The sequence below is a fragment of the Amphibalanus amphitrite genome, unplaced genomic scaffold (genome assembly GCF_019059575.1).
Source record: "Amphibalanus amphitrite isolate SeventyFive unplaced genomic scaffold, NRLGWU_Aamphi_draft 000426F_arrow, whole genome shotgun sequence".
NCBI lineage: Eukaryota > Metazoa > Arthropoda > Thecostraca > Balanomorpha > Balanidae > Amphibalanus > Amphibalanus amphitrite.
The window spans coordinates 333,719-350,265 of NW_024881920.1; the positions used below are offsets into that span (position 1 = coordinate 333,719).

At 48.6% G+C, this 16,547-nt stretch overlaps 3 protein-coding genes across 19 annotated transcripts in view; 1 reads left to right on the top strand and 2 right to left on the bottom strand.

Annotated features, from left to right (window-relative positions):
* Positions 1-310: 310 nt before the first annotated feature.
* Positions 311-1,322, bottom strand: LOC122391218 (stress protein DDR48-like). Its single transcript, XM_043384913.1, has 2 exons — positions 1,295-1,322; positions 311-873 (listed from the first exon to the last, which is right to left on the bottom strand). The coding sequence occupies exons 1-2, from the start codon at positions 1,301-1,303 to the stop codon at positions 364-366; spliced, it is 519 nt and encodes a 172-aa protein (XP_043240848.1). The 5' UTR covers positions 1,304-1,322; the 3' UTR covers positions 311-363.
* Positions 1,323-4,352: 3,030 nt separating this feature from the next.
* On the top strand, positions 4,353-8,714 carry LOC122391205 (angiopoietin-related protein 7-like). The gene has a single exon (XM_043384897.1). The coding sequence runs from the start codon at positions 4,514-4,516 to the stop codon at positions 5,888-5,890; it is 1,377 nt and encodes a 458-aa protein (XP_043240832.1). The 5' UTR covers positions 4,353-4,513; the 3' UTR covers positions 5,891-8,714.
* Positions 8,715-8,865: 151 nt separating this feature from the next.
* The window catches only part of LOC122391203, a 61,278-nt gene continuing 53,596 nt past the window's right edge, over positions 8,866-16,547 (bottom strand). For all 17 annotated transcript variants that reach the window (XM_043384894.1, XM_043384892.1, XM_043384891.1 and 14 more), the window contains 2 exons: positions 13,955-14,068; positions 8,866-10,108 (listed from right to left, as the gene is read on the bottom strand). In XM_043384894.1, coding sequence (XP_043240829.1) covers positions 9,977-10,108; positions 13,955-14,068 — 246 coding nt within the window. In that variant the 3' untranslated portion in view covers positions 8,866-9,976. The remainder of the gene's footprint in view (positions 10,109-13,954; positions 14,069-16,547) is intronic.

Genomic DNA, 16,547 nt, shown 5'->3' on the forward strand with positions numbered 1-16,547 from the left:
ACCGATGGGTACTTTACAGCCTGAAAATGTACGATAAGATCTGCTTTTTCAATTTGAAAAGTGAAAAATGTGAAAACTTCGATTTTTCGGAAAATAACTGGTGGGCCAAATCTTTGAGGCTGGTGGGCCATTTCGGGTCACTGGTGGGCCATTTGGCCCACCAGTTAACATGTTAGCCGAGGCCCTGTTTCTTCCTTATGTGCTTTATATGTTGAGGACAGACGATAGCGGAAGACTTGTATTGTAAGACGTCACACGAGCTCCACCAATACTTTCACAGAGGAAAATAGCATGCTCATGTGAGCTGGTACATTCCGTCTATTCAACAGCAGGCCGTGGAAATAACCCACCTAGTCAAACAGTCTAGAAGTACCGCACATAGGGGCCGGAGCCGCGATCGTCGAATGAGTCCAGGCCACCGAAGCTGCTGTCGTCGCGGGAGAAGCGACTGCCGAAGAGATCGTCGTTCGAGCTCTGGCTGCCGAAGGCGTCATCGTAAGAGCCCTGGCTCTGGTAGAGATCGTCGTTGGAGCTCGGGCTCTTGTAAAGGTCGTCGAACGAGCTCTTGTAGCGGTCATCGAAGCTGCCCTGGCTGCCAAAGTTGTCGTCGTAGCTGCCCTGGCTGGAAAAGCGGTCATCGAAGCTGCGCTGGCTGGAGAAGCGGTCATCGAAGCTTCCCTGGCTGCTGTAGAGGTCGTCGTAGCTGCCCTGGCTGCCGAAGAGGTCGTCGTTGGAGTTCCTGCCGACGCCGAAGGAGGCTCGGCGGCCGATCCGACCGGCGGAGGGTCGCCGGAGCGCGGAGGCGCGCACTACTCGGTACCGGAGGGCGTGCCCGACACCGGCCAGCGCGGCCAGCGCCGCCAGGACAGCGATCTGCCGACAGACAGCTGCCGTCAGCACGCAGCACTCAGCACTCAGCACTCAGCGCTCAGCACTCAGCACTCAGCACTCAGCGCTCAGCACTCAGCGCTCAGCACGCAGCACTCAGCACAAAGAGAGACAACTGTGGCGGAAAGAGCAGCTGCCACATGTGGAAATTACAGCGTTTTTGTACGGTGTACTTACCTACTTGTGATGCGTTATACACGTATTGCGCTATGCTACGTTGGCACGCCGAAAAAAAACGAGCAAATAACTTGTAATATATAGATCACACGGTTCGACATTTCTAACAACTCAAACTATCGCTGGCAGTTTTGGATGCACATTAAAGCATATGTGAGACCATAAACATTTACGCCTCAAAGAAATATCAAATAATTGCGTGTTAGTCAGAACACGGCACGACACTTACCGTCTTCATGGTGCTGCTGGTGTTGGAACACTCGAGAAGGCAATGGCTGGCCCTCGGCGTACCTGCGCTATATACCCGGCCACTTAGCAGGCAAATTAGCGCCTACAGCACACAGACGAGGAAGACGCGCATCGCACACGGGTGGGGCAGGCAGGCGGGAAACAAGACTCCGTAAAAACGCAGCCCTGTGGCGCGTCCATAGCGACCAACAACCGGGAAATAGGAAAATGGAAGAGGGAAGACGTGGCGCGAATGGATGAGGCGGCCCGCGTGTCGCTTCAATTCCTAACGGGTGCGGCTTCCTTACGTTCGGGGGAAGGTGGTTTCCAACGATCGGCCTCCAGACGCTTCCAGTAGGTACCGATCTTCGTTAGCCCACGCCTCGCACTTGACTGAGCCTCCAGTTGAACGCCATTGTCTTGAGGAGAGGGGGAGGGAGCGTTGAACGCACCACCGTAAGATTTTGAGAACCGGCGGCGAATTAAATATTGATTGAAGTTTATTATGTTTAACTGTCGAAAGAATCGGTCGATTTAACCCGCGCCCTGCTGGGGGGGGGGGGTGTTTGAACACCCCCCCTTGTGGTTTTTCGCGGATATCTCAAAAACGGCGGCGCGGAGCGCCGCCGTTTTTGGTACACCTTATCATACATCAATTCTACACATGTTGTGAAAATTTCAGACCAAGGTCATTCAAGGTCAGGTCACCAGGTCACTTGAAGTGACCTCACCTCATAAAAAGTTTCAATGTCTGTCATAGCTACACCGAGTGACCGATCGCTTTGAAACTTTCAGCGATTGCTAAGAGCAATAGCATGTACAAAATGTTTATCTCAGAATTATGATATCGATGACCTAAGGTCAGGTCAATTTTGCGACCTCCCCATTACAAGTCAATGGGAGAAAATTGAAATGCGCCTCTTTTGGAAGAAAGACATTATAAACATTCCCAAACACTGAATTACAAGTGTTTTAGACACACTGAACATGAAAATGGTGTCCGTGACCCCTGTTTATGCCCTGAGGTCATCTTAGGTCACGAATGGTATCTAACAGTTTTTCGCAAATAACTTTTGATAGAGGCATGCTAGAGCGATGAAAACGCCTTAGATGTGTTCAGCTCGACGATACGGATCGACTGATATGCAACATGACGCTTTCCGGTCAGGTCATGACCTTGACCTGAGGTCAAATTTTCAAGTTAACCTTTCAAGGTCAAGTTGTAGTTAATTCGATGCGTCTTGACGAGAGGAACACGATGCCGGTAAAAGTAAGCTCGTACAAGGCTTGGGTCAAAAGTTATTGCAGAAAAACTGTTTCCGAAAAAAATCGGCTATTTTTGTAGTTTTTGCCCCCTGCAGGCAAAACCGTTGACGTTAGGTCAAATCTGAGAGGATTACTCAGAAAGGACGTTAATAGGGCTATCGAATGCGCTTTTCCGCGGCGCTGTAGCTCTATTGGTTCCCGAGTTATGCGTTGGCTTCTTGGAAATTGTCGACATTCGACCTGGAAATCGGCGAAATTTTGCCTTAAATGACCTCTGGTGACCTGACCTTTGACCTGACCAAAAAATTGACTGAAGTGATTTCCTCATTGTTTTTGACGCTCTTTCGAACGCCGCCTTCCGCGTATCGCTACGTGGCCCAGGAGCCGAGTTAGAAGGGGGGGGGGTGTTCAAACACGGGCGTGGAAATCCAGGACCCCCAGCCGGGCGCGGGTTAAAAAAGCTATCAAGGTTTTAATGACTTCCTGATTTCTGAGTTTTCGACCGGAAATAGTCCATGGGCGTCGCCACTACTTCGACCACTACCGACAGTGTCCGTCGAAGTTTTGAAGTTCCAAAATCTTTTACGGTATGTCCGTACGAGTTTCGACGACAAAAAAATGAGCTTTTTGAACGTTAAAAGAGCATGAAATGCTGCAAAAGCTTAGGGGCGTCCAGGCTTAGGTGTTCTGGCATCTAACTTGTTAAACGGGATGGAAAATATCATTGTACATTAGAGCTGTCTTGGCAAGAGTTTTTGCAAAGCTTCGCAGTGCTACGCTAACGCGACGCCGATTTCACACACAAATAAAACGAGGGATGAGGGAAAACTTGTATTATTAGGGGAAAAATATTGCCACCCCAACATTGGCGAATCCAGGGCCTCGTTTCATAAAGCGAGTCCGTAACTTACGCCGCTTTTTGGGCTTGTATTGCAAGTGCACGTGAAGCGATAAATTTATTTCCCCTTCTCCCTTTTGTTCTTGCTTGTAAGATAAATAAATTCAACGATTCAAACTATCGTCATCGCTTCAAATGCACTTGCAATACAATACCAAAAACCGGCGTAAGGTACGCACTCGCTTTATGAAACGAGGCCCAGGGGGCATTTAGGGCAAACACACTTCCACCACATATCGATATCGACGATATCGACGAAGATCTGCGGTGTTCCGAGGATGAAACGAAAGCATAATTCTTAACATCTTTTATTAGGAAAAATCAGTTTTAAACTGCTCAAAATTGCGTAAGGAATCGAAATCATCGGAGTACCTATTTGGAGTTTGGAGAAACCTTTTTTAGGAACATGTCCCCCCCGCAGCGTCCAAGACTGCCTCTCTGGATCCCCCAGTGCCCCCCCCCCCACGCGAGCAAAGGCGTTCCTATGTTTTATCTAGTGGGTGCCATATGTCAATAATTACACCCTGATAGAAGCTCAGAGGCTTTGCCGTTAACCGTGATAAAGTGGAACGGATTTCGGATGTGTACTTACAGTGCAGTGGGCACCCATGTATTCGGTTCATTGTCATTATACAATACACATGCAATGCAGCGGCTTGGAAAAAGTACGGTAACAACAGGCACTATGAAAGGACGGGGTTTTCAGAGGGTCAACCCCCCCCCCCCCCCCGCCAGTAAAAATCCGTGGCGACACCGCTGCCTCTGACCGACCACGGACGATATCCTATAGTCCCGGTCGGATAAACCACCCCCAGTTTATAAACATCGAATTCCTCACCGGCGCCACGTCGACACCAGAGCTGAGCTTGGGCCTCTCAGCTGCCGCCGTGTCAGTCTGCCGCCAGCCTGCGCGCCGGTGGAAGCCGTAGTGCCCGGTGTGTCCCTCCGAGCCCACTGAGCGCCGGCCCGAGTCTGCCGCTGAGGCTCAGAGTCGTTCGTAGGTCGGGGCTGACCAGAGAGGCCGTCCCCTGTCGTCCTCAGAGGGTCGCCGCAGCCATGTCGCCCCTGCTGCCAGCAGTGGTGGCAGCTCTGCTGACGGCGGCAGCACTGCCAGCGCAGTGTTCTGTCCAGCAGCAGCAGCAGCAGCAGCAGCAGGTCGCAGCGGGACTCTACATCACTCCTGATGAGCTGTGGCAGCTTGTTGATCGTGCCGTCACCGCCGCCATTCAGCCGCTGACCATCAAACTGGACAGCCGCATCGACACGCTGGACTCCAGACTGGATGTGCTCGACGCCCGACTGGACAGAGTATTCGAACAGGAGCGCAAACAGGATTCTGAGATTGCAACGGTCAGGTTGCAACTGGGAGACGTTGAAAAACGTCTGAGTGATCACAACCTTCAACTACAAGGACAGCAAACCAAAGTTGACAACCATGAACTGCTGCTGAACGTGACGCCATCGCAGTTAGGAATCGCGGAGTCCCGACTCGATGAGCAGGTATTGCGACTCCAGAAACAGGACTCACTAATTGGTCGACTCAGATCGAGAATCGACTCGCATGATTCGCGCCTCGACAGCCAAGCGTCTCAGGTCAGCCTCTACGAATCCTCTATTGGTAAACATGCATCTCGAATTGCCGAGCTGAACTCCAGTCTGGAGACGCTTCAGAGCAGGACCGGTGGTCAGCGGGCGCGGATTGATGGGATCACCCTCCGCCTTGACGCCGCTCAGAATGCCTCGACCGATGGTGACTCTGTAGCCCGGGACTGCAGCGACCTACCGGTCGGCTCCCAGAGCGGCATCTACCTGCTGCGGCCCGGTCTGGGGGCCGCCGGAGAGGTGCCCGCCTACTGCGACCTGGAGACGGACGGCGGACGGTGGACCGTCATCCAGCGCCGGGCGGATATCGAGCCCCGCGAGGACTTCTACCGGAACTGGACCGCCTACAGGGAAGGATTCGGAGAGCTTGATAGCGAATTCTGGTGGGGCCTCGATAACATGTGGACTATGACATCACCAAGAGATCGGCGATATGAACTGAGGATTGACTTCGGGGATTTTCAAGGTGGACGGAGACATGCACTATACCAGAACTTCCGCATCTCCTCTGAAACGGATGGATATCGACTTCATGTTTTCAACTACAGCGGAAATGCAGGGGACTCGCTAACTTACCACTCAGGACAACGATTTACAACAAAAGACAGAGACAACGATGGTAGTAGTAAATCTAACTGTGCCAAATTCTATGAGGCCCCTTGGTGGCATAAGAAATGCCACTTTTCCAGCTTGAATGGCAAGTATCTTTCCGGTGAGCACAAACAAAAAGGTCACGGTGTCGTATGGGACGGCTGGCGGGGTAGCGACTATTCCCTGAAAACGGTCACCATGAAGATTCGTCCCACCAGGATAGCTCTGAATGATGGATAAACAGCGGCACGCCAAGTGATTCTCCACGCTTCTGTGCTTCATTTTGATTTTTGACTCGTCGTTGTTTTAAAGCGTTAAAAAACGCGCAGGAATTGATAGACGCAACGCACGTAAAATGCACGAATATGTAATATTTACCTGCGCCCCTCTGGGACTCCTGGATTTCCACGCCCTGCTCGGGGCGGAGGGTTGTTTAAACACCCCCTTCTAATTCGGCTCCTGGGCCATGCGATACGGGGAAGGCAACGTTCAAAAGAGCGTCAAAACTTATGACGAAAAAATTTCAGTCAGTTTTGTTCAGGACTCAGGTCAAAGGTCAGGTTACCAGAGGTCATTGAAGACCAAATTTCGCCGATTTTCAGGTCGAATATCTTTTTCAAACAAGGACAATATCAAACAAGCCGACGCATAACTCGGAAACTGATAGAGCTACAGCGTCCTGGAAAAGCGCATTTGATAGCCCTACTAGCGCTCCTTCTGAGTATCCCGCTCAGATTTGAACTTACGTGATATTGAAATGTTTTGCCTGCAGGGGACAATAGCTGCAAAAATAGACGATTTTTTTGCGGAAAGCTTTCTGCAATAACTTTTGATTCAAACGCTGCACGAGCTTACGGCTTTTACCTGCATCGTGTCCCTCTAGTCAAGACGCATCGAATGTACTACAACTAAAACTTGCCCTTGAAAGGTCAACTTGTTAATTTGACCTCAGTTCAAAGTGATGACATCCACCTCGGCATCGTCAAGCTGAACACATTTAAGGCGTTTTCATCGCTCTAGCATGCCTCTGTCAAAAGTTATTCGCGAAAAACTGTTAGATGCCTTTGGGACCTGGGATGACCTCAGGGCATAAACAGGGATCATGGGTGCCATTTTCACGTTCAGTGTGTCATGTTTACCTATGGACCAATAGATACATATTCGCGAAAAACCACAGGGGTCACCCCCCCCCCCCTTCCAGCAGGGCGCGGGTTAATAATGATGAATGAAATGATCCTGGCGGATCCACGGGGCACTTGGGGCAATGCTCCCCGCAGCGCCGAATTCAACAAAAACTTGTTTTTCGACAATAAAACGAAAACTTAACCTCTATGGAAAGAATCTAAAGTACGAAAATGAAGCGTCGGCTTTGAAAAAAAAAAAAAACGCTAGGGCGATCGCTTTGCCCCGGTCTCCCCTACTGGTGTTGAACAGTCGGATTAATTTTACAACTCTGTTCGTAAACAACAGATGACGGAAACTGCTGCCGATTCTCGTTCACTAAATCTCACCATCTCCGACAGCAGAGACAGGTGTAAAAATAAAGACATCAGGTGAGTGCTCAACGCGGTCAGACAGTCACCTCTCCATGACCTGTGAGAGCCTGCCATGGAGCAGTGTCCGCTCCCTGGGGGACGGGGGGTGACTACATCCGGCAGGCGGGCCTGCGGTCAACCACTTCCCTCATATCCGTGTCCAGTGGGAGGCATATAACACCGCCGCTGCAGGCTTACTCCCTACTCTGCACAGAGCTCGGTCCAGACAAGCGTCGTGGCGTGTCGTCTCGCTCACTCCCCGAATAGGACGTCGAGATTCGTTTCTCTGAAGTACCCCGGTGCATCACCAGATATCCAGCTCGCCGGAGAAAAGTCGTCACCTCTGCCGAAGTTCACCTCCTCTCTCAATCCCTCTTCCTCTCTATCCCTTCCTCTCTCTATCCTGTACCAGCCGTCGCGACAGCCATGCGCGCCTGCCTGCTAGCGACTACTATCTTACTATTATTCTTCCTCCCTCGCCCGTCAGTCGAGTACAGAGCCTACCGCCGCCACCCGGTCACATATCATCGCCACGTGGCCCCCGTCGCTTCTTCCCGTATTTCCTCCCTCGCCTCTGCCCGTCCTTTTCTCTCCTCTCCCCTTCTTCCCGCCTGCGCCAGCCCGACTGCCGTGTGCTTTACCAGGTGGATAAATCAGTGTTACAGCGACCAAGACTGCCACCAGAGAGGGTACCACTGCTGCCGCGCGCCCTGCAACAACCAGTGCCACAGGCTCGGCTAGACCGAGCTGACAACGTCGTCAGGTGGACGTGGCAATGTAACAACGGTTGGAAGTACCCTGTGACAAGTGCGACAGACTCGGCTAGACGGAGGAGACACATGTCATCAGGTGGAAGCATCAATGTAACAGCGTGTAGAAGTTCTGCAACAGCTAGTGTCTGAGACTTGGCCAGACGGCGGAGCTGACAAATGTGATCGGCTGGAAGTAACAATGTAGAAATGGTTGGAGTAAGCAGTACCATCAGAGGCAGCTGGATGGATGCGACGCACATCACGGGGGGACGGATTCTGTACACTCTGCTTCCACAAATGGGTACTCAGAGCTGACCAACGTCATCAGGAGGAGATACGGCGTCATCGGGTGGAGAGATGACGTCATCCGCTGGAGAAATGACTTCAACGAGTGGAGAGATGACGTCAGCGACTGAGAAGATAAGGTGTCGTCAGCGGACAATGCGGTGCTGGATTCGGAGCTTGACGGAGTGTGTGCACTGTGCAGCTTGTCGGGCTGCCAACGTCACTTCAGATAGAGATGTGTCATCAATTTAAGAAAACGTGACGCCTCATATAACGAGCTCACCAGATGTGTCACCAGCTTTTATAGGGTTCTGAGTTCTCCAATCAGAATGGTTTAACTGGCATTGTAAGACAAGTTGAGTTGACGGTAATTACCTGACTCGTGCCTTGGATCACACTGAATGCACTGGATCACACCCGCGTAATAAGGTTGTCGTTTTGTCTGGATGTCAAATCCTTTGGTTTATTCCTTATAATAAACTGTTCAGTATTGATTTGTTTTTGATGAGAGAAGCATCATTAATTTGAGCTCGCGAAATCCTAACTTTATAAACAAATCAGAAGCCAACTATCACCGTCGAGTGACCATTTGGCGCCATCATGTGCTCTTAACCCGTCCCGACTCCAGACTAAACAAACCAGCTCACTAGGGAGAGTTTATGTAAAAAACAGCATGGCGCCTGCACGATCAGAGCCGCAGCTTATGCGCGCGGCAGACACGGTTAGAGTGGCCAGTTGAGCGCGGCGGACGGGCCCGGAGCCCGGACTAGAAGAACACACAGTAGATAGAGCGCCTGAAATGATCGATGTTCGAGACCGGTAGCCGGGAACGAAGCCCTGAAGCCAACCTGAAGCGAAGTCGCTTTAATTAGCGTTACGTGCATCCTGCCTCTATCGCCGAGAAGCGATTCGGCGACGAGAGTGATGCGTTAGTCCGGCACGACCCGACGAGCATGTCACGTTAATAGAGCACACGACAGGCACAATATCGTCAAATAACGACGCAATATCGAAGGCGCGTTATAAATGTACAACACTTCAGGTGGCATACAGCCGCACACCTACGCAATAACAAACACAACCGCACATCTCGCACAAACATAGAATTAGACAAACATACTTTTCAGATATAACTGAAATTTCCTTGTCAGGAAACACACGCTCCAAGTGTCAGTTTTTGTCCCCTGACTTTGATGTTTTGGTGGCTGTTCTGGGTGTTTTATTATATATTTATTATTATAGGGCTGTAGCGCAAAGCTACAGCCCTTTGAAGCTTGCTTTGAGGATAGCTCATGAGGGACTCCTGGGCATGCTATAGATATGACATTGCCAGCCTAATCAATGCCTTTGCCCTTTTCGTAATTAATTCGTCGCAATTGAGCTACATTATGAAAGACTGCGACCGTATGTTACCATGCGACGTTAGATTTTCATAAAAAGCCCCCAAATAGCGAAACCAAACAAATTCATCATTTTGAGCCAAGTCACTCAACACACGCACGCCTCAAGCGAATTCACTAACCCGCACATGGCCGCTCATCCTTTTCAACGTCACACGCGGCTGCCTCGTGACCCAAAATCACCCCTTCCGCTCAGCTGAGTGACCCCTAGCACACCAACTCTGAGCACCTTCTCCTTTTTCCACATCAGCGCACCGTCCTGCCTCCCGACTGTACGTCTTCCTGGCCGGGGGCGCTGACTCTGCGACTCGCTGACTCCGTGACTCGCTGACTCGCTGACTCGCTGACTCGAGTCTACATCTGCACCCGTGCCAGGCGAGTCTCCAACTCCGCGATCAATTCGTCGGTCCTCGCCGATTGACCGCGGAACTTTCCCGGCTCCGGCCCGATCATTTTGATCAGCTGAGGCACATCGTTGTAGGAGACCTGGCGACAACAGAGAGAGATACAGGTGAGAGGGAGGGAGAGAGAGAGAGAGAGAGAGAGAGAGAGAGAGAGAGAGAGAGAGAGAGAGAGAGAGAGAGAGAGAGAGAGAGAGAGAGAGAGAGAGAGAGAGAGAGAGAGAGAGAGAGAGAGAGAGAGAGAGAGAGAGAGAGAGAGAGAGAGAGAGAGAGAGAGAGAGAGAGAGAGAGAGAGAGAGAGAGAGAGAGAGAGAGAGAGAGAGAGAGAGAGAGAGAGAGAGAGAGAGAGAGAGAGAGAGAGAGAGAGAGACCACGACTTATTCGGAGCCCCGGTAGGCCAGGCCACTCAGCGACAAAAACGACCTCCCATGTCTTTAGGATCTACCCTCCACCAGCCAGCCCCGACATGCTCATGGGAACCAAGAAACGCATGGTTAGTTCTGAGGACAGATTGGACGGATGGCTGTTAGCCACTCTGTGACCACCCTTGACGTAAGAACTCAGAAACGCCACTACTGTAGAAAGCTGTTCAGTAACGTCTCAAGCGCTACCCGAAACCAATGGCGCCCGTGCGTCAAAGGTTCACCAAGGCACTATTGGAAAAGAAACGTTACACGAAACAGCTATAGAGTGGCGCTGCAAATTGACCTGCAAATAGAACTGCACAAGTGGACAGAAAGGTTCACACACGAAATAATATGACGTCCGATTTATAGCGGGAACTCCCAGCGGCATATCCGTTCACAAGAGCTAATCACAAGAGTTTCTCAATAGAAAACCTTTTTGGAAACCCCGCAGAAAAACACATGGCAATTAACGTCTTCTTAATTTGCCGCGCATTGGCGATTGAGCATTACTGGGGCTTGCTTTCCGCACGTCTCACGTACCTATTTTAGAAGCAATAATGTTACATAAAAGTGTCTGACGCAAGTACTCATATTAGGGACACACTCTATAAAACATGTCATGATTGATTATGATGATTATATGCCATATACAGAAAAGAGCCGATCCTAAAATATTTCATCGAGCATGGCGCCCAGCCAGCATCGAGCGACATTTTTTTATTATCATTAGGTACCGTAAGGTGGGGCTATTTGAGACAGTGGGGCTATTTGAGATAGTATTTAAAATTGCTATAACATAAAAACCACCTAAAATTTATGCTTATTTTTTTCCTCAGGCGATTAACTGCTTGATTCCATACCTCCCTGAGCAAAAATATCACACAAAAATCAAACGATCTTCATTTTATAGCGATTTTAAATACTGTCTCAAATAGCCCCACTGTCTCAAATAGCCCCACTTTACGGTACTCCTGGTAGCTGAGGAAATGAGAGGGACGGTATTCTTTTTCAGGTTGCTGCTGGCAGATAAGAGGGGCGGTATTATTTTTAGCGTTGCCGCTGGTTCGTGGGATGGACGCTACTTTTTTCAGGGCTGCTAGCTGATAAGGTTTCTCAAGTTTCACCAGTGGGAATAAGCTTAAATACCTTCAACGTAGATGACACGAATACTTTTGGGGGTAACTATAACTAAGTTTGGAAGGTGTCTTCGGGCAAGGGAGTTGTTGTTAAATACTGCACCTCACACTCACCACACGGCAAGCACCATTACGCCTGTGTCTGATTCACGACAGTCAACGTATAAATAAATTTCAGGGCACCATAAATCTCAATAGAAGCTTAATCATGCTAAGACAAGTTTGGAGCGCTTCCAGGTCATACACGGTTATACACACATAAAAATATTAACACCGTTAGCGGTGTAATTGCACAGTACATATCTGAGCACTTGAGGAAAGTTAATTTAGTCCCTTCCCCGCTTAAATTACTCGCGCTTCCAAATGAACACCAGGAAGAAGGTAATAGAACACTGTTAGGAGGGTTGGGTGTTTTGCTACATGTAGTAAAACACCCAACCCTCCTAACAGTGTTCTATTACCTTCTTCCTGGTGTTCATTTGGAAGCGCGAGTAATTTAAGCGGGGAAGGGACTAAATTAACTTTCCTCAAGTGCTCAGATATGTACTGTGCAATTACACCGCTAACGGTGTCAATATTTTTCTGTGTGTATGAACGTATCAAACACAGGGCTTTTGGTGGCCATGGACTTTGGAGGCCGCCAGTAAGGAATACTTGATAATAGAATGGTTGAGTAAGGAATGATTGGGCATTTAAGCTTATGCAGCTGGTATATGTAGCCTATGCAGCAATGTCAAAGTACGATTACAAAAAGGCATTTGGTCATTGACAGAAGTTCAGAGCCGACCCCGTTACAACGGTCTCTAGAGTTCCTCCAGCCAAAACTGCTGTGGGGTCGGCAGCCAGCGCCGATTGCGTTACAGCGTCTCCCGAAGTACGGCCCTCAAAAGAGTGGTTGGTTAGCCTATGTGCTTTTGGTGTAATAACTTTAAATGACAGAGACACTCCTGTAAAATGACTCAATTGAAATGAAAAGAGGGTTCGTGCACACATTTCGGCAGTGATTTTCAACAGCCATTAGACGTATTCATCAATGCAGATCGCTTATTGTGATGTTGGCAACCAACCACTAAATACCTGGAGGGCCGTACACGGACTCACGTCAATTTGAGTCCACGGGACATTAACCTGAGAGTCGGTTTTTGCAAACATGTTCTGGTATGATTTCCAGAGATATGGCTTTTCGTTAGCTTCTTCAGACAGCTGCCTGCCACAATCGGACCGCGTCGCATCAACCCAAAGGCAATAAATCTGAGAAGATTGTCAGATTCTTTCCTTCCAGTGACGAGCAAAAAGACCCGCAGATACGCCAAGTAGAAGAGTAATGCACTGGTTCAGCTTTTCATGACCTTTAGAAGATTGTCCAGGGGCCAGAATTAGAGTTTGAGTAATGTGTAGAGTGGTAAGCTCCACGTAAATCTCAGGTAAGCCGATGAGTACAGATAAATCCACGTCAGTCTGCGGATTTAGCGTCTCAAGAACTAAAAGTCGCGTGGTCGGATATTGGCATACAGCCATCACTCGGCCATCGACGCCCAAAATAGCACATCACTCCTATCCTTTATCGATCCAAGTAGCTGCGCGCAACAACTCGACCAGTCAACAGCAACAGCTGCAGCAGCCGTAGCAGCAGCGTAAGTGGACAACTGATAACCGAAGTAATACGTCATGTACAGGGGAAGGTGACACCGCTACGGGCGCTCTTCCAGTTGAAAGTCGATTTGAAATAGAAAAACGCCATGCTGTTGAAAGTTATTGGCAGTGAACAGCCAATAAGCTGGCGAGATACTAATTTATGCATCGATCACTTAAAATTGCATAAACACTACGGCAATAGACATGCTAGGTAATAAGTATGCCGGACATATGAATATTAAATCTATGTTACGGATGGTTAATAGACCTGGTTTAACTCGTAATGAGGTAAAAGTGTGTTTTAGATCACGTTTTTCAGATAGTTGTAGTCCGATTCCTCATAATTCTTGACACGAGCGCGCAAATATAAGGATACCATAATAACTGAAAGACCAAAATAACAAATTTTCAAACCATTCATAAACTTTTCGAGGCGCGAAGTAGAACCACCTAGGCTACTTCACTACCTTTGAATGACGCATTTTGACATAAATAAAATATACAATACATTTCCTTCAACTTGCATGTAGGGAATTTTCCTCCCGGGCATGAATAACGACCTGTCTGGACATCAGGAAGCTGACATTCAGGAACCGGATCCCTCAATATGAGGCCTTCGATAGCACGCTCAACATAATCTTATCACAAAGGCCTAACGCAGTGTCATTCCCGATAAGCCCCACGTAAACGGACACCCGGCACGGCTCCTTTCCTCTCTCCTACCTCCCTCCTCACTCTACTCTCGTCACTCACCTGGGCGAATTTGGCCAGGGCGCGCATACACCTGTAGAGTCGCTCCTCTGGTGGCGACGTCTGGAAGTACTGCAGAATGGCCATCGCCAGTTCCGTGGCCACGTCATCAAACACCTGGCGGCCAGTGTAGGAAACACTACTGTCATGGCCGCTCATAGATGGCGACACTACAACATCGGACACCTGGCGGCCAGTGTAGGAAACACTACTCTCATGGCCGCTCATAGATGGCGACACTACAACATCGGACACCTGGCGGCCAGTGTAGGAAACACTACTGTCATGGCCGCCCATAGATGGCGACACTGGTCACCTGGCGGCCAGTGTAGGAAACAATACTGTCATGGCCGCTCATAGATGGCGACACTACAACATCAAACACCTGGCGGCCAGTGTAGGAAACACTACTCTCATGGCCGCCTAAAGGTGGCGACACTGTCACACTATCGGACACCTGGCGGTCGGTATGGAAAACACTACTGCTGTGGTCGACAATAGAGGGCGCGACTGCCGAAGACTGTAATGCACAAAGGATACAGACGCACGATCGGACAGCACCGTGAAATGTATTGCGCTTGTTTTTTTCTGAATATTTACGATAATTACCTCAGAATGGGATACCGAACGATTTACCAACAGGTAAATCGTTCACATTAACGTTTACCTGTCACCTGAATCATTCACAAGAAAAATCCGCACACCGCTTGATCATGGATTACACATACGAGCACTGATTGTCATTGAAAACCATGGCATTTTATGCCCCATAAAATCTTAAGTATGCGATGAAAACGAAAAATGCTGAGATTGATCTGTGACACGAAACAAATAATACAAATAATGATGCTTCGAGACATTATCTAAGTTGACTGTTACGGCTTATTCCAGGAATACAACCATTAAATCGTAATTATATAAGAGAAACTGTTGTTAGCAGGGATGCGGAGCCGTGGAAATTTCAGACGGCTCCGACTCCGGCTCCGGCTCCGGAGAAAAAAATCGGCTCCGGCTCCGGCTCCGGCTCCGGGTGAAATGTCATGGCGGCTCCGGCTCCGGCTCCGGCTCCGAGTAAAATGATCCGGCTCCGGCGGCTCCGGCTCCGGCGGCTCCGGCTCCGGCTTCTACCAAGTAGGGTAGTGTGGGGTAATTTGAGCATATTTTTACGTCTTCTCCCTTGTACCAACTTCCAGCTCAACCCTGGATGAAGAAAAACTGTTTCAGTAGCGCATGTGTCACTTGCTTTTACCATGCAAGCCTCATTTTTGGACGAGCCGAGCATACCTTGAATAGCATAGCATCACTTCTCCACCAAGTCACGGTGTGTTCAAATTGCCCCACCGTGGGGTAATTTGAACATACTGCCTTTACCTGCCATAAAAACGATAGTCTCGCCAGCACCGATGCATTGTTTGACCCATAAACGAATAGGTAGAGCAATTCTAAACATACCTTCATTTGAAAATCAACACAGCAACAAAAATAACAGTTGCAGAGTATCGATATCTGCACGCTGCACACAGGTCAGTTGAAAGAATTCGCCTCTCTTCAATTAACAGGACGTCTATCATCTCCGTTCGATAAAAACTCTACCAAACCTTACTTCATCTGTTATAGTGGTGCCAATCGGAACCTGGACATTCGGAGTTCCGATTCTTTATTATGTCCAATTCGGAATTGATTGCACAAAGGTAGGTATAGTAGTCTGGACAACATTGGACGATGGCCTGCCACACTTGAGCATTTTTATCAAGTAATCGTGCGTAGCATTGCTTGGCGAATGGAAAGCTTGTTAAGCTCTCAATGTAATGAACACTTTTCGGCTGGTAAAATTACGTGATAAGCAATATAAATGACGGTTTTGAGTGTTGATAGCTGCATAATTTTCGGACATATTTGGACAAATAGTTGACTTTAACATTTTTGGACGGAAAATCAACGAAAATGCCGGGCATTAGACGGAAATTAGACGTAAATTTTCGAAAACTGGCATCACTTATCTGCTACTGCTTTGGGTCGAAAATATTGGCAAAAAAAAAACTGGGAGAGCTGTTTTTTCGGAGCTATCCCTGTTTTCATTGAAATTCTCACACTATGTTCAAATTACCCCACACAAAAAGTTATTTTGCCATTTTCAAAAACAGGGTTCAAAAGCAAATTTCTTGGATTGAAGACACTGATTAGGTCATTGTACAACAAAAGCTGTTACGTATTAGGCACTAGCAATGCAAGATTTTGCGCTACAATGAAGTTGCAATGACGTGTTGTTAGGCGTTTATCCTTGCGAAATTATTTTTTACACTGTGCGTCAACATCTTCATTCCCTGAAACTTTAAACCCCGTTCATATGATAGCCCTTTTAGTTACGATAATTTCTCTCATTGGTCTTATTGTCATGCCACTTATGGATTTTCCGTAATTTTGTGTTATTCACACTATGTTCAAATTGCCCCACATGTTCAAATTACCTCACCCTACCCTACATCCCCTATGCGATCAATTAAATACGGGTGGAATACCACATTTTGAATACCACATTGTTTTACGCCTTGAAGGTGGTGGCAGCATTGCTTTGAATGCGAGGCGAGGTGTAACC